Below are 19,203 nucleotides of genomic sequence, written 5' to 3' on the forward strand. Positions count from 1 at the left end.
CCTTGAGTGTTAAAAGGTAAACTTGTGATGAAGTAGGTTTATATCCAGGCTCATTCTTTCAGAAACGTTTTTAGACATCAACATAACGCTGTTATACACCTTACTTTTATTGATGACCTCTGTACCAGCCCAGGTGAAATATTGATCTGTGAAGTGTCTACAGGAAACCGAATCTCAATAAATATCTCGGGTAGTTTAGGGCTAGCCACAGCCATCTAAGTCAATTTGGAAAGGCCACAGAGTCCTTGGGCCGTGTGTGGCAATGATGATTGATAAAGACTCTGGGAAAACTGATAATGAATAGGTCTAAGTCACTACTGGCCCAGGGGTTACAGCAATGATTCAGAAGTTCGGCTGGAGAAAAATCAATGAGGGATCATTTCTAGCTCAGGCCAGGAATGAGTGGATTGTAGAGAGAGAGGGAGACACAAAGAGAAAGAGAAGGAGAGAGAGAAAGGAGAGAGAGGTGTGACTGCAGCCCCGCAGTGCTGCATTTCTTCGTCGCTGGAAGACAAAGGGCTGGAGAGGAAATTGACTACAGTGCACTGAGGCAGCTTGCGGTGGCCAGCGGCCAGACTGCAGATTCAGCTCCATAACCGGAACAAGACGGTCTGCTCTATCAGCTTTGTGCGGTCAGAGAGCGGCAAGTGGATTGGGTTCTCCATCGCAGCTCTCATTGTGCTGAAGTCCAGGCAAGGACAACAACAACCAACAAGACAATCAAGACAACCAAAAAGGTCTTTATGGTGGAAAAATGATCAAGGAGGAAATAAAATCAAGAAAATAATAAAAAAAAGGAAAACACCAATAACAGTGAACAACAACAACAAACAACAACTGTAATAATAATAATAATAAGAAGAAGAAGAAGAAGAAGAATCACAACAATAATAATGACCTCAGTGCATCTTGGGAGCATGATTAGATGTCTGGATGCTATGACAGACTATCAAATTCGAAATTTGTAACTGACAGCTTGCTATACTGTAATCATCTTGATCATGAGATGGAGCGTGTAATTAAAACTCTACAGCCTATCACTCTTTCATCATGTGCTTTCTGTAATACCCTGCTCAGTCCCAGAATGCTCTCTTCCACTGTTTCCTTGGCAACAGTGGGTAAGAAGGGGAGGTGGGATAGTGGGAAATAGATGGGGATACACATCACCATCAACACAACAAAAACAACAACAACAACACAAACACGGTCCAAAAAAATAACACAATGTACACAATACACACACACACACACACAGGTCATTAACTACACCCCCTCCTAACCTTTGACCTTTGCCTTCTTGCTCTTTTGCATTTATCAGCTAAGGTCAAAGTGACAAGACAGTAGCAAAGAGGGAGTCTATAGAAAGAGAGAGACAGATAGAGAGAGAGATAAATAAGGCAAAGACCTGCATTAAAGGGAAATTCCACTGACTCAAAATTAAACTAATTCACTGGTGCATAATTAAATCTTGAAGATAGAAACGAAGTCATTCAGACAGGTTTGATGTGAAATGCCCCGTTCTAGAAAAACAGCAGTGGTGATGGAAACGAGACATCTGATGAGTTCACAGTCTCTAAAAGCTCCATCATAGAAAGTTATTACATGAAATGCTTATGAATGCTCTGCCTGATGCCCAGAGAGACATTATGATAAAGTTCTGGACTAAAATGTAGTCATGGTGGAGTAGTGCATAAAGCGCATTGTAAGGTAAAACAGTCCCCCCCCCAAAAAAACAACAAAAAAACAACAACACTATGTTAGATTTACAGAAATTTGCTGAACTGCAGAAACTTGTGCAGCTTTCACTGCTGGTTTTGGATAGTAAATAAAATGGCTATATTTTGTGTTGTAGACATCACGGCCCCTGGTTCCCATCACCACCACTGTTTCTCTACAACGAACCATTTCACATCAAACCACCCTCAACAACTTTGTTGACATCTCAACCATTAAATTATGCAGATTTCGAGAAATCAGTGCAATCCCCTTTTAAGAACAAAAGGCCACAGCAGGAGAGGCCGGTTAAGCGTCCACTCCCGGGTCACCATTTGAAAGCTTGTGGCTATATGTTACATTCCTATCAGGGCACAGCCCTCACCATCACCATGACAACAGCCCAGGTGTGTCACAGAAGCCCAGCAGTAACTTACCTGCGCCATGATCTGCACATCTGACAATACGTTTATGTGCCTTGTTCCATCTGAATATCAGAATTAGCCCATTTTTTGCCCAAGATAAGTCTCTATACAGTGTGTCTCTGTATGTCTGTCTAGTGGAGTTCTGTTTGTCAGTAAGTACGTCAGTATGCTAATGTGTCACTCTAGCCTTTTGTCACACTCTAAGACAGTCAGCAGGTGTCCGGTCAACACTCTGTGTGCATGTGTTTGTTTTCATACATTTTTTTAGGACAGAAATATGTCCTGACTATGTAGGAAAACTAGAGAAAAACAGTTGTGATCGACCTTGTCAGGACCGGCACAAAGTTCCTGACAAGGTAAAGTGCTTTTAACAAAAGCTGCGAGTATCAGAGCGAAGAAAGTCGTTTTGGTTAATGTGGTTAAGGTCAGGGTTAGGGTTAGATTCTTATTACACATAGTTACATATAATTTAACACGTGTGTGACTCCCCGTCTGGACAAGGTTTAAAAACAAACATGTGTGTATGTGTGTGTGAGGGGATGAAGGGAGACAGGAGAAGTGTCCTGGCTCACTCACACAACCAGGTCTGTGGCTCACGTCCTCACGCATTAGACAGCAGTGTTTGAGCACAGCCAGGCCTCCTCGGGCAGCGTCCTGCTGTTCAGAGTCCAGACTGCGTCTGGGGTGTTGCTGCCTTCATGTGTTTGAAGCGTTGTCCTGTTTCACACTTGCAAAATCTGTTATGAAGACTTCACACTGATGTGCTTTGTAGTCAGAAACTAGACTCATTAGCGCACCCTATTTAGCAAACCCACTGGTAGTTAGCAACATCTATTATGGCATCTCTCAAACATTTTCCTGTATTATAAAATGTACAAAATGCAACCAAAAATCCTATTTCCCATCTGCAAAATGGTCATTTTAAATGGTAAAAGTCTTTGTGTTCAAGTGCTTTGTAGTCAGACAAACGGAGGAGTGGCTAGTCGAGCCTATAAACAATCCTTCAACGTTAACTTCACATTTGCTAGCTATCTAACCTGGTTTATTTTGGTATCATTCCCACATTTTCCACATTTTAATTATGTACATATTGTAGCCACCCGTCACATATCTCCCTTGCAAAGTCACTGATTCAAATTCTTTTTAATTCAGTGCTTGTATTTGGAAACTTGGTAAACTCACCACTAGTTAGCTAGATAACCGTTTCGGTTATTTGGTTATTATCTTTTTAACAACTGTACAAGAACTTTGGAATTTGAAAAATAGATGACTTCTTAGCAGAGTTTGTTTGGTAATCTCTAATGCTAGCTTGTATCTATTTTGGTATCCTAGCATTTTCCACGCATTGAAAAAAATTAATACAATGAATTGGCCCCATTTGCCACTTGCAAAATCGTAATTTCAAAGACCAATCAAGTGCTAGTCCAGCCGATTTGATAAATGTGCTACTAACATTAGATCAAAGGTCACCAATACCTTCCTGCAGAGTTTAGTACCAACCTGCATCTAATAAGTTGTGCTGCACCCTAAATGAATGTTAATGCATCTGTTCCAGCCAGTCATGGACTCCTGAAGACGTTAATTAGCAAAGCAGGTGTGGTAGATTGTGATCAGAACTAGGCTCTGCAGGACCAGATCATTAGCTTGTTAGCCTGTGCATTTTGGCATCATCCTAACATTTTCCAACACTGTAAAAAAAAAAAAAAAGTACATAATCACATTTCTTACTTGCTTAGTCCTAGTTACAAAGTCTCTTCAATTCAAGTGCTTCCTAACATTTCCCAATCTGTACTTTTGTACTTTGTAGTTACTAAATATGTAATGCAACAATTCACTAAATGTACGAACAGATGAAATAAAAATATCTTTTTGTTTAATTTAGAGGCTGACAACTTGATTTTCTTAACATCTTGGCTAAAAGATATTGGGCTAAACAGTCTACATGACAGCTAAAAGGCTGAACTGCTTCTCCATTAATATTAGGCTTTGAATTAAAGCATTAACTTAAATAATCAAAATAAAAGAATACCTTCCTTAAATGACTTAGATGGTTCAAGTCTCTATGCATTTGGTTAGAACTGCCTTAAGTAGTTTTAAACCCAGTGTGGAAAAACTAATGCATATAGTTTTGTGTCACTGTTTAAAAAAGAAATAAACCACTTGGTGCCCAACACCCATTACTCGTGATAAAATCGCAGTAACGCAGGGCCTGCCATGGCTTTTTGCTTTAATAATTCGTAATAATTAGTCCTGTTTCCTACTTGCAAAGACATGATTGCGAAGTCTCTGCATTTCAGTTCTTTAGTAGCGATTCTTCAGAGAGGATTTGCAAGCCTAGCCTCTTATACATCGCTAACATTAGCTAGTTGGCTTGTTAGCCTGATCCATGTTGGTATCATCCTTTATTTCCCCCATAATGAAACCAAAGGTTACAAGTCATAAACTTGGGGTAGAAAGCTTCTACCTGTAATTATGACCTGAAAGGACATTCATGTGCAGCTTTTAGGGTCTGGAACTCTACTTATGATTATTCTGACAACACATGAAGGCAGCAAGTGTACTGATGGGTTGGAGTTCTACTCTGTGGCTGCTGCCTCCTTGTGGCTGGAGGGCTGTGCTGAAGCACTGCTCACTGGAGCCCAGGGGTGGAGGGCAGTTCCAGGAAGGAGAAGAAACCAGCTTTATTCAAACACAAACAAAACACAAGCCCACTCAGTGGCCCAGCACCCCGACACACGCAGACACAACACAGTGTTGAACGGGGAGAATTTGGGGTCTCGCTTTTGAGCAATCCCAATAAAAAAGTTGCAGATTAGTGAAGGTGTGTTGTGACAGTGGCAGCAGCCTTTTGAAGGACGTGTGGGGTGACGGGTCACTGCGAGAGCACAGGGAGGAGGAGGAGGAGGAGGAAGAGGCCACAGTGACACCAAACAGAGCACGGAAGACACACACATGAGGACACAAGGACAGACACAGACGGGACAGTGACAGACAGTGTAACGGTGTAGCAACAAGAGCTGACATACAAACGCATGACACGACACAACCTGAGGAAGAGGAAAACAACAACAGCGTGTCAGATAAACAAACTCCAACACACGTGTCAGAGACCACCCAATCTCCCCCAAAAGACACACACAGTCCACAGCTTAGAGTACAAAATGAAACATACAAACATGTTCATTCAGACACGAGAGCAGATAAAGTGAGTAAGTGTGAAGTGTTTACTTTGTACTGTTGACTGGTGCTTTGAGTAATGTTGGCGTGTAATTATCTGGAAGGAGAGTAACATGTTCAAGGAATATAGCTAAAGGTAGAGAGAGAGTGCGAGAGAGAGAGAAAGAGAAAAAAGAGAGAGAGAGAGAGAGAGAAAGAGAGAGAGAAAGAGAGGGAGAGGAAAGTAAGATCATCTTAAATCTAGTCAATAATTCTAGGTACAATCATTTAAAACAATTGAAAAATATCTAAATATAGGTTGAAAAATCTTACATTTGAGATATATTTTAGATATACTGAGTACAGCGCAGAAGAAATGGTTAATGATCCAATCAGGGTTTTTTCTCTGTGGCATCTAGGTAGACACAGCCAAGCAAGCTTTTCCCTTTGGACTTCAGGAGGTGGACAGAAGGCCTTATATGTTGGATTAACTACCAACATAATTAGGAACTGACAGTAGAACGTGGGACCAAATTTGAAAAAAGTCACCTAAGGCCTTCTACAAGTTCTAGATATGCCACTGACTGTGAAAACAAGCTGTAGTCGATCCAGGTTTCCAATCAGTTGTTAGAAACGCAAAACCGCGGTGGCAGCTCTATGTCAGGACTCTTTACCGAGTCACAGTAAAACTGCTACAAGATAAATCTATGTTAATGTTTGCTACATAAAATATATGAAATGTCTTTCAAAACCTTCAAATGTCCAAGTTTAACCTAGAACGTCCAAAAATGCGCCCCAGTGTCAGCTTACCGCTAACATACTATTAGAAATACCATAGCGATTTAGTATTATACATATTGGCAAGTTGTAGTTGTTTTTTCTCTCATCTTTCGACTGTATATTTGGCAATTCAAAACAGTATTATTGATGGCTAATGGCTGAGTATATTTAAAATGATTTCACTTGCCATTATATCATCTTTTGTACTGTAGAAAAACAGAGAGAGAGCGAGAGAAAGAGCGCGAGAGAGAGAGAGAGAGAGAGAGAATGGAAATGAAGAGTGGGGAGAAGGATAGATATGATATTCCTCAGGGACAAAGAGGCCATAATGGAACTGGCAAGACTCAACACATGAGTCAAATACTCCAGGGAAACATTCATTCAGTTCTATGTGTGTGTGTGTGTGTGTGTGTGTGTGTGTGTTTGGGGGAGGTTGTCCCGACTGAAGAATATTAAAAGCTTTTAGTCTAATCTAGTAATCAAATCTAGTGTAATGTATGTGTGGAGGTGTACATGAGCTAAACTGGCAGTTTAAAATCAGTGTAAATGTGATAACACAATAACACACATACACACACACACACACACACACAGGGGTAGACAGATTTGCCCTGCCCACTGGGCCTCTGAGCCGATGAATCTTGTGGCTAAAGAATGTACACACATCATGAACACACTGTATTTATTAGGGTTGCGCATGGGTACTTGGTACTCGGTTAACTTTTGGTGCCAGTATTCAAACACTAAAATCTGAATTTGGGCACTTGTTACATTAGGTGAAAATACACAATAGTTCAGTGAAACACCAATTTTATATTGTAACAGGACTGCAAAACGTGACAGTTTTGCGAGTAAGTATATCACACTCTGCTACTTTGAGACGTGCTTGAACTGGTGCAACTCGGCTAACTACTCTAAATGATGTTAACAACGAAATCAAATTTCTCTGACAAATTACTACCCTGCATAGAGTCCTCATCATCCAAAGTTGTTAGTCCATTAGCGCATTTGAAGAGGCAGCTTCTGTTCTGAATCCAACACAAAAACCTACAGATATCACGTTAGGTATTTTTATATAATAATAAACCTGTATCATCTAAAAAGTAAGCCTTTCGGTCCTGTTGTTACTTTTCCTTGCCTGCAGTTAACCAGATATCCGTTCATTAACTTTTGTGGTTAATGCTCAAATATCACAATTTGTTGGAATGCACATTTCTAGTATAATATAGGAAATATTTATTAAAATCTACATACTAACATTGCCGCTGTGGTGACTATGGTAGTCCTCCTGCATTTATGGTGTGTCCTGACATCATCTGATCTAGGTTATTTCATTAGGCACCGTGTAGCTACTGCAGTTACAGCTTCTCAGTGTAACAGCTGCATATTCAACACCTTATTTTATTTATAATGCATAGGGTGATATAAGCAAACTTCAGGCAATGGCCAGCTTGGAATCAGCCAATGAAATTCAGCCAATGACCAGCTCGCAATGTGTTAACTGTAACCACCACAGTGGCGGTGTGTTGATCATTGTGATTACAGTTTAAAACTGTGACGAAATCTGATTTGTCTATTTCTTTCTCAGACCAAACAATGTGTGGGCAACATTTCTCTGGGCAATAGGCAACGTCTACCCCTGCACTCACAAACACAGTCTTTCACCTATATACTAAGAAGAGTGAAAATGCTGTGTATCTATTTAAAATCATGAATTAAGTGCATTTTAAATAAACAACATAATCATATTAATTCACTACACGTACTGTATGAGTGTGTGTATGCAAACATTTTGCTCATGTTTATAAAAAATCTAGGAATCTCTGGTGAACGTGAGCGTTTGTCTCAAATCTACACATGAATGTTTGTGGCATGAGTGTGAGACTATTGCCTCATACATATGCATAACAAGTGTGCACAACTTTCTTATGCATACGTATATTTAAAAGTTTCTTTCATACTAATGTTATTTCGGACTCTCAAAGGAACCCTATTGGATTGTGTGAGCAATCACTCCACCGCAGAGCAGGTAGTGCTAGGTGACATCACACTATGTTGTTAATTTTTTTAGTTTTACTGGTAGTGATAGATAACAAACACAATATATATTAAGTATATCTATGGTAAAGCAACAGTGATTGCCAATCGGCCAATTTAGTATTTTTAGTTTGGCGGATTTGCTTTGTAATTTTTGAGCGAGTGTACTTGTGCTGTGTTTCAATGCTGCTGCAATCATGTGTGATTATGCTGCAACACGTAACAAAACACTGCAGCGTAATTACACAAGATTTATCAAGCTCAATATCCAATCACCTCTTACTATCAATGCTTCGTTTGATTCATGTTATTTAAACAGGAAACTGATTTTTGTTTACAAATTTAAAATGCCAGTTTGGCTCATTAAAGAGCAAATAATGTTATTTATATTGTGGCTAATAAAATATGCTAGAAATGTGCTGGAGTGTTTCATGTTTCCATTTAGCCCACGCAGCGTGAGCTTCAGGTTAAAAAAAAAACTATCAGCCGATTCATGTGGAAAGTGTTGTGGTACAGAATTTGATAAATATTGCCCAGCGCTAAGTGCAGGTGCCGTTTTTAGTGTTACCTCTGTGCCGCTATGGTTTGATCCAGGAGGAGGCGGAGTTTGCATTGAGGTCCTGCTGTAGCAGAGGCACCTCCGGCTTCAGCCACTCCTCTCCTGGGAGGGAGGCAGCGCTGGCAGCTGCAGATTCTGGGGGTTTATATTGTGTGGGGAGGTGTGGGAGCAGGGTACAGGTGTGTGAAAGAGTTCAAGTTTGGGACCAGTGTGGTTGGGGGTGGGGCAGGAAAGGCAAGAGTGGAGGAAAGAGGAAAACACCAAAGCATGCAGAGGAAGATGGAGAGACGTAAAGAGTGGTAAAGTATAAGGCAGAGGAACAAGGGGGAGAGCAGGGTAGGTGAAGGGGTGGAAGAAAAGATACAGGCGAGCAGCACAGATGGATAAAAGAGTCAAGCAAGGAAAGGCAGGAAGTTGGACGTATAGAGACCAATGGAGAGAGAGAATAAAATTAATGAATGAGAGCAAGAAAGCGAGGGTGAGCAAGATAGACAGATAGACAGATAGATAGACAGATAGACAGATAGATAGATAGATAGATAGATAGATAGACAATCAGACAGACAGACAGACATAGAGAGACAGATAGACAGTCAGACAGATAGATAAGGCGACAGGCGGACAGACAGACAGGTAGATACACAGATAGACAGACAGACATATAGATAGATAGATATTAGATAGACTGATTGATGGAAACAGAAAGAAAGAGCAACAGATGGCTGGACACAGACAGAAAGACAAACAGATGGACAGATGGATGGATACACAGATGGATAAATAAACAGACAGGCAGACAGACAGACAGACAGACAGACAGATAGACAGACAGACAGACACAGACATACAGATAGATAGACAGATAAATAGATAGATAGATAGATAGATAGATAGACAGACAGATAGATAGATAGACAGACACAGACATACAGATAGATAGACAGATAAATAGATAGATAGATAGACAGATAGATAGATAGATAGACAGACAGACAGAGACAGATAGCACTGAAAGAGAGCTTGTTGGCCAGATGCAGTAGATGTTACTACTATCTTTCTGAGTCTGTATATGGGTTATGAACACGTTTATGCAAGAGTTGCATCATTTGAAAAACTTGTGAAAAACAATGTGTATCGCTGATTACCACTGCAGTAATACGCATGTGTATGATATTTTATCCCAACAGGGTTTAATTTCCCTTGGCTTGCTGGCGGCTGGTCATGTGACATTATAACTCCCTATTTCTCGATTTCCTGATAGAACAAATTTTGTGTTTTGTAATGAGAACAGATGAATAGATTTGCATGTGTCCAGTTCACTGCTTTTGTGGGAGCAGCTCTGCTGACGACTGACTGCTGTCAGAATGATGGATGAATATGAAGCAGAACGAGTGGGGAGGTGGAGAGCGGTGAGGGGGAGGGCCAGAGTGTGTGTTTAGTACTTGTGTTGATATATCAGTCATAATGTCATATGGCGGGGGCTGTCCAGCTCCGGTCCTAGATGGCTTCAGTCCAGGACAGTTTGGTGATTTCTCCACAGACTGCTCTACAATTAGTTAGCGGGTTTAGTGGGTGTGATTGAGTAGGCATGGGAAATAACTAGGGTCGAAAATTCCCAATATGCAGCACTTTTGCCTATTAAAACAGTACAGGACCACAAAATGCAGCAGCTGTCCTTGAAATGGCATCTCTTTATGTCGACTTACAGTAAAATTAATGAATGTTTTTGCCTTGCCCTGTAAAGTTACCATTTTGGACATACTTATTTTAATTTGGACAGAGAAGATATATTTAAATAAAAAATATCAGAGCAGTATTTAAGAAAAAAAAAAAAAAAAAGTTGAATTGTGTCAATACTCAATGTTTTACTTTTGAAACTGGAAAAGAAAAAGTGCCTTTGGATCATCTCTATACTTTTTTTCCTGTAATTGTAGGCCCACACATGTTATATGTCTAATTATTTTAAAATGCTATTGCATGATTTAGCTTTGACTGAATCTAAAATACTGCTTATTGTGCAAGTTGTCTGTTGATGGTAAAAGGCTAGCTAGCATTCCCATTTATTGCAAAGGTTATTCTGTATATTACACGTCCCCATTTTTTGTATACAATGCCACTAAATCTCAGTCAGTAGGGCAAAAACTGTCCATGAAATAAACATATTATTTTCCGAATCAACAAACTGTGCTTTGGCCCTCCAGGACCAGGAGACACCTCTGCCATATGGTATGTAAATAACTACGGTCTGTTTGTGCATTATGAAGTTCTGATATGGTGACCTTGTATTGAGTAGCAGTGTGTGTGTAGGTGTGTATGTACATGTATGAGTATCATCTGAAACTCATGCGTTCCTTACCTCTCCTGATTGTGCTCTCTGTAATGTACACTGAAAGTGTGAGTGTGCTCAGGTGTGTGCATACCTTTCCTGACGTTGCTGTCTGTGGTGCGGAACTCTCCGGTGCTGAGGAGAAAGCAGGCGCGGTCGTGCGGGTACCGCTCGCGCCCCGTCCCGGAGCCCAGCCCACCGGTGGCTGGACTCCTGTCGTCCGGACCCAGCACCTGGTCTATTGTGGGGCAGTCTTCATTAGCCAGGGCGGCGTTAGCGGCATCGCCATTCTGCTTAGAGTCTATGACAAAAGAAAGAGGAAGAGTGAGAAACTTTTTGTTTACATTCTTTTTATTTAAACTTTGCTTAAAGCAGCATTCCAGCAGTATTCAACAGCAATGCATCCCTCAGCCTCACTGGTCTGTTGGAATTCATGATTTCTTGTATCTTTTTATCATTTTGTTTATCAATGTTCTTTCACTACGATACCCATAATGCATTACCCAAATACATCATATAACTATTGCTGTGTAAACCAATCCTGACTACTAGCCTAGCCACTGATCTATACACTCATAAATACAACCAAGATAGCTAGCATTACTGTAACTCTGACCTCAGTCGTCAAACAAATTTGTACAGAAAACAGTTTATTCCGCACAAACATGGACATCAGAGACTAGTTTTTACTCTTAAAACCAACAGAAAAGAAGTCAAACTGAGATGAAGTATGTAAAAGTTTGGGCACCCCTAATCATTTTGTTAAGTTAACACATCCTCTATGGAGAACACAGTTCTGCCAGTTTAATGCACAATTATTGTTTATTTGCAAAATTTAACATATTGGGGAAAAAAATACAGATTGTGACCTGTGCAAAAGATATGGCACATTTATTGTTTTATTCCAATATGTTAAACTCAGTAATAAACAGAAATTGTGCACTGACATTTGCAGAAGGAGACAGAAGACATAATAAAAAGTACATAAAGAAAATAACTCATAACTGAGAGACTCGTAACTCATAACCTCAGAACATAACTGAGGTAAAAAATCCCAAAAATTACTCTTCGACTTGTAATGTGATTTTGCAATCCTGTCATATTTATTTCCATCCATATTTTGATGTATTTTATATTTTTTATATATTTTTCGCAAACATATAAATTGGAATACGCTTCAGACTTTTACTGTTACTCAGCATTTTTACAGTGATGTAAACTGCGTTCTGAACGTGTGCGTGAGCTACTCTCGCAGTGCACCCAACAATAAAGGCAGCACAAGACGGCTTCTTTGTACAGTGATAGAAAACACGGAAGCACACAGAAAACTCCAGTACCCCACTTTACTATGATCACTGTGAACTCTACGCTCAGCTTTTATTAAATCAAAGGAGATACAGACAAAGTGGATGTACTGTCAGTAAGAGAGGAGCCTGGGTTTACATACATACACAAGTCACACAATTCTTTATCACAAATACTTTCACAGTCTACACTAACACAAATGCAAAAAAAACACAGAGAGAAGCTGCTGCAGGGGAATTTGTGCTTATAGTTTCCGACGCAGCTGTCAAATCTAATCTGACACTGTACAACAATTTACAGAAATAAGCCAGGGGCAAGGCCTGCTACGGACATGGAGAGAGGGATGAATAACGCTCAACGCATAAACTTTGTCTTCTCTGCAGACCAGTTTCTGCTCCTGCCATGCTGAACGTTATAAACTTTCACTATGACATGACGCACATGCGCAGAACATAAGTTTCCGATTGGGAATGTAATCAGATACAGGTGTTCACACAGATATTATTCTTCTATTTAACGGATTATTTACAGGATTACCCACGTTGCTCAATCGAAATAGAAATTGTATTCCGAAAGGCCTCAATTGGACTAGTCTATTCCGATTGAGGTGTGTACATGGATGTTTTCTACTCCGATTGAGCTATTAGTCTGATTATTAGGCTGCATGTAAATGTGGCTAGTGAGAGAGAGAGTGAGAGAGAGAAAGACAGACCCATTTCAGCCATTAATCTTTATCTAGGAAGAGAGGAGAACAGCAGAGTGTCATTCATATACTTTAGTGGATTGAACTGGAGCTCTATTATAATTTTTTTTTCTTTTACCCCAGTTCTCATTAAAACAATGTGTCTATGTATGTGCTTCTCACTATTGAAATTTAATATTTTTGCTTTTTTATTGGAGTTTGTATATATATATATATATATATATATATATATATATATATATATATATATATATATATATATATGCACACACACACATTATTTATTGCAACACATTAAGTGTTAAAACCTTTTTTGTTATTTTGGTTCACATCCTCACATTTTACAAGGAAAGCATTAAAGTAAAAAGATTCAGTAATTAAAAGTAATACAAACTCTTTTACAATAAAAAAGCAAAAATATTGTTTCAATAGTGAGAAGCACGTATATAGACACATTGTGTTAATGAGAATTGGGGTAAAAGAAAAAAAACCTTAAAGTATACATATCGCTGCTGTTGGAAGAAAACCTTGTATATCCATTTTTATCGTGTTTCAGTTTTGACATAATTTGAAAATACCTGCTGGCCTTTACATTGTGTGTAAATATCATTTAAATATATATATATATATATATATATATATACACACACACATATACATACACACACACACACACACACACGCATACATATATATATATATATAACATATATATATATATATATATATATATATATATATATATATATATATATATATATATATATATATATATAAATGAAGGCCCCCTGCCTAAACTTGCCTATTTACACATATACATTGTCACTGTGGGGCCTTTTTAATTTTTTTAAACAGAATTTTTAAAAATGCCAGCTGTCTTTTAAGTTGTGTTAAATTTCATAATGAATAAAGAAAACGCTCCAAAGATATTAAGAAAAAAATGAACTTGTATTCAAAGTTAAGAGTCATTTTTATTTTGAGAGTTATTATTAATATGTTCATAAATAGACAAAATGCTGCTGCTAGAATTCCTACACGCTCTACAGGGTGGGAGCTACAAAGTACTGTTGGCTAGAAAGGGAGATGGCTAATCAGGCAATGTGGTCCCCTCTGTTGTTGCATTCATAGACAATTAATTTTATGTTTGCTGATTAATCATCCGCTACAATTTCAGCTCCTTCCAGCTCCAGTTAGAGGAGTTTCACTTTCCACAAAAATATGATGAAATTCTAGGAGGAATGAAACTAGCAGTGTGGAGGCTCAGAAAAAAGTCTCTTCTTGGCACCTCAGTGCTGTGACAGGTCACATGACCCGCAATGTGGACATCTCCACTACACTAATGTGAACCCCTTACATAAAGCCTGCATGAAGGCAAGGCAAAGCAAGGCAAGCCTATTTATAAAGCACCTTTCATACACTGTAGTTATTTAAAGTGTTTTACAAATTATTTAAATTAAAATTTAAAAAGTAACAGAGTAAAAGAGAATGGAAACACAATCAAAACGTGAATGTAACAACAGACTTTAAAAGAGAGGAAATTAATCACTAAATTACAAGTCAAAGTAAAATTTAAATTAGGATAATAAAGAGCTGTAACAGGAGATTCACCTACACAGCCAGGTGATCCTGACTGTCAGCATGCACACTCTCTCAGAGCTTAAATGGATAGCAAACCTGGCTCAGTTAAAAAAGGGAGAAGACAAAAAGATCCTCGTCTTATCTCTTAATTAGTGGTTGATTTGGTGGGACTGTGACTATTTTTAGGAAGAAAGGACTGTATAATAATCTACAGTGTAAACACAAATGAATTTATATCTATATTTTACATTTTCTTGTATTCTTCCCTAAAGTCCACTCATAAAATCTGTGATTTAATGCATCAAAAACAATTCTAATTCACTATAACATCACCATTTCCACGTAGGTTCACAAGTAGTTTTGGATAGTAAATAAAATGGCTGCATTTGTGTTGTAGACATCTGGACCCCTGGTTCCCATCACCACCACAGTAAACAAATCTGAGTCTGTATGTTTCTTTACAATGAATCATTTTCCATGAAACCATTCTCAATGACTTAGTTTACATTACTGACTGAATTATGCATAATTACTGTAATTCCCTTTAAAACAAGGATTAAACAAGCTGTTTTTATTAGTGTACCTTTAGGACTGGCTGCCCTGTATTGTGCCTCCTTCAAATAGCAGGGCTGGCTTAAATGTTTAAAACAAACTCCCACAACCCTGTTGAGTTTGAAACAGGCAGTTCTGGCAATTTAAGTGTTCATATTTGGACTGTGGCACTGCATTGAATACTCCACAGTGTTTACGTACTACATCGAGATCTTACGTTGAGCACATTATTTTGAACACCTTGCATTGCAAACAGTTTTATTATATACAACTAAAACTTTTTCCTGTGTTTTCCGACTTACTTGCTTCTAAATATTAAGCCGTTCTCTTCTCTTGCCCCCTTTCGTCTCAGCATGTGTCTGAATGTCCTGTGTTTATTAAATCTTCTAAATTCCATTCAAAAAGCCCTCAAACCTAGTTTCACATTCACAAAAGGGACATCATAGCAAACTGTCAACGTGACCATATGTTTACAAACCGTCTTACAAGGGACGACGCCAAGCTGAACTCTAAAGCTTACTACTTCATGTCTGACCCTTTGCTTTTTATGACGTTCCTGCTGTAAAAAAAAACAAAAAATAACAAACTGAAGGGGAACTCCACTAATCTGTTTAAATATTCTATAATTAAATGGTTAAGATGTGAACATCATATGTTTGCACCTTAGATGTGAAATGCTCCAGACGTCTGAAGCATTTCATGTCTCTAAAAGCTCCCTCACGGAAAGTTATTACATTAAATAAATATGATGCCTGAGACAAACAAGAGTTTTGAAAAGATTTTGGTTTAAATTTTTTTTTTTAATACCTTAATGTTGGAGAGGTACATGCAGACATTATAAGGAATTTTTTTCCTTTCGGATATACCACTATTTCACCATCACTGACATTTACATAAAAAGACTTGTCAAACTCAAAGACACATGTAGGTTCACCAGTTTTGGATAGCTGTGTTTTAGTCATTGTGACCCCTGGTTCCTATCACCACCACTGTGAACAATACTGACTTTACGTTTCTTTGCGATCATTTCACGGCAAACCACTCTGAACGAATGTCACGCCTAAGACCCTCAGCTAAGGCTAAATTGGCTGATTTTGCTGTCTTTCGTCACTCCGAAGTTACAGGGAATGCTAACGTGTAATTTGTCCTTCGTATAAAACACAAAGGCAAAACCAAAAAAAAAAAAACACTAAGTTACTGAGATTCAACTCCTCCAACAAGCGAGAATCAGCCTTTCAAAAAGCTGAGGACCCAAACATTTTGGCTTTATGTCAGAGGAGATGTGCTTAGTCATTTCTGAGGAGGTTCAATCCTCCTGCTCCAAAAGTGGCTCCAGCTGGAGGGTGCAGCAGATGACAACACAGCCAGAGCAGATGACAGAAACATGCTGGCTGGAAATCGAGGTGATCCGGAGGGCCGAACTAACATGACATCTGAGCCGCATGCAGCTCAGTCATTACTGTTCTACATCCTCCTCTACGTAATGAGAAATGATCCTGACATCTTCACAGCATGCTCTTTCAAATCGGATGTATAGAGTTGTAATGTATCAAAATATAAAGGGCTAATGTAATATTTTCAATACTAATCTCATATTAGGTTGAGCTTCACATTCAAAGGAAATTCCACAGATTAAATGGTTTAGATGTAAACATTTCATTTAGAGTGGTCTGGTGTGAAATGCTCCATTCCAGAGATACCTATGAATCTGAATTGTTCACAGCGGTGGCGATGGGAACCAGACGTCTGAAGAGTTAAAGGCCGCTAAAATCTCCCTCACAGAAAGCTATTACATGAAATGGTTATGAATACACTGTCTGGTTCCTAAGACACCATTTTACAATAGTTTTGAGATATGGGTCTAGTCTGAAACATGTATTTTTAAACTGGTGCAGACATACATGCAGGGCGTTTTTTTTTAATTTAACACTATTTTACCATCATCATGAACACTACATATTAAAACGGATTGTAAATAAAACTCTGTGTTGTGGACATCGGACATCGAGGTTCCTGGTTCCTATCACCATCGTGATTCCTGGTTCCCATCACCACCACTGTAAAGAAATCAGTAAGTTTCTCTACAGCAAACTATTTCACCTCACACTGCTCCCAATGACTTTGTTTGTTCAACCACTGAATTATGCAGAATTTTTTGTAAAAATGGTGGAATTCCTCTTAAAGAATACTGCAAATGGAATCGGCCAAGATTGGTATGTGCAGATCTTTGCTCCAAATACTCAATCAGCAGTTTTTTTATTTTGATTTTGGACAATCTGTGTTGCAATTTTATGTCGCAAACAACGCGAGGCAGGTAAGTGCACTCTTGCTGTATTTAAATGCAGCGGCTACCAAGATGTTGTTGTATAATTATGTATGACTCATTGAGCTTAATAGACAGTTATCTCTTTATGTTATTTAAATAGAGAACTGATTTTTTGATTAAAATTTAGATTGACCGTTTGGCCCACTAAAGCGCAAATAATGTTATTTACAAACGTGTCTCTGGCTAATAGAAAGTGATGGGAATGTCTTCATCGGCTGCACTGGCTGTTGTGCATGGATGGATGCGTAAATATGTGCACACACATATAAAGAAAAATCATACACACACTCACCCCACACACCTGCTCTGTTGATCTCGATGATCTCTTCCTGCGCTAAGGGGCAGTCTCCTCCCATGCTGCCCGAGCCCACCATGCCGCCCAGCACGTTACCCATGATCCTGTGCGGCGAGGCGGTGGCCATGGCCAGAGCATCAGGCTTGCAGTAGTTGGGCGAGCCGGGCTGCGGCGCCCGAGGGATGTGCTTGTTCTTCTTCTTGGGCAGCTTCTGCTTGGCCATAGCCAGCGAGTAGTACATGCCGAAGTTGTTGACGATGACTGGCACAGGCATGGCGATGGTCAGCACACCAGCCAGAGCGCACAGAGCGCCCACTAACATACCCGACCACGTCTCCGGGTACATGTCCCCATAGCCTAGTGTCGTCATGGTGACCACAGCCCACCAGAAGCCGATGGGGATGTTTTTAAAGGCCGTGTGGGCACTGGCCGTGGGGTCATCGGGGTCAGCGCCAATGCGTTCAGCATAGTAGATCATAGTGGCGAAGATGAGGACTCCCAGGGCAAGGAAGATGATGAGCAGCAAGAACTCGTTGGTGCTGGCCCGAAGCGTGTGGCCCAAAACCCGCAGGCCCACGAAATGGCGGGTCAGTTTGAAGATTCGGAGGATTCGGACGAATCGCACCACCCTCAGAAAGCCCAGGACGTCCTTGGCCGCTTTGGAGGACAGGCCGCTCAGCGCCACCTCCAGGTAGAAGGGCAGGATGGCCACGAAGTCGATGATGTTCAGCGCGCTCTTGAAGAACTCGGCCTTGTCTGGGCAGAAGATAACGCGGGTGAACACCTCAATGGTGAACCACACCACACAGACGCCCTCGACGTAGGTCAGCCAACTGTCCGTCACCACCTCGAACGACACCTCCTCCCGCGTCACATTGCCCACTGTCACGTTCTCAGTCTTGTTATAGATGGTGTTGAAGGCCTCGTGCGTTTCCAAGCAGAATGTGGAGATGGAGATGAGGATGAAGAGTAGTGACCCGAAAGCCACGTACTGTAAAAGAGAGACAGAGGGAGCGTAAGCTTAGTGCATTAGCTTTTCAAAAGATTTCCTCTAATGTAATAACACACCCTCTGTACTTCAGAGATTAGGATGAAGAAGACCGAGCCAAAAGCCACATTATGGAGACAGACAAAGTGTAAATTTTACATTGCATTAGCACTGAAAGATTTCCTCTAAAATAGGGCTCTAAATTAGCTAAATTAGTTACTGAACTAAACGTCAATGCCAGCTTTTAGAAAAAAATGACACCAGTTTTGTCACAAAAGTTGTCACAATACCAAATCTGTAGTAATAATACGATGAAATTGGACAATTCCAATTTGATACCACAGTAAAAGCAGAAACGCCACTAAGCGCAACCCTTTATTTCTGAACTATACTATTAAAATCCTCAGTGACTAACTATCAAATGCTAAATAATAAGCTTAAGGCCAAAGCAAATAGACCA

General features: G+C 39.7%; 1 protein-coding gene across 1 annotated transcript in view; it reads right to left on the reverse strand.

Annotated features, from left to right (window-relative positions):
• kcnc3a (potassium voltage-gated channel, Shaw-related subfamily, member 3a) overlaps positions 1–19,203 on the reverse strand; it is a 98,114-nt gene that overhangs the window by 9,605 nt on the left and 69,306 nt on the right. Inside the window, exons 3-5 of the mRNA XM_036590039.1 lie at positions 17,753–18,746; positions 11,091–11,297; positions 5,165–5,185 (exon numbers count right to left, since the gene is read on the reverse strand). Coding sequence (XP_036445932.1) covers positions 5,165–5,185; positions 11,091–11,297; positions 17,753–18,746 — 1,222 coding nt within the window. The remainder of the gene's footprint in view (positions 1–5,164; positions 5,186–11,090; positions 11,298–17,752; positions 18,747–19,203) is intronic.

This window comes from Colossoma macropomum, unplaced genomic scaffold (assembly GCF_904425465.1).
Source record: "Colossoma macropomum unplaced genomic scaffold, Colossoma_macropomum, whole genome shotgun sequence".
NCBI lineage: Eukaryota > Metazoa > Chordata > Actinopteri > Characiformes > Serrasalmidae > Colossoma > Colossoma macropomum.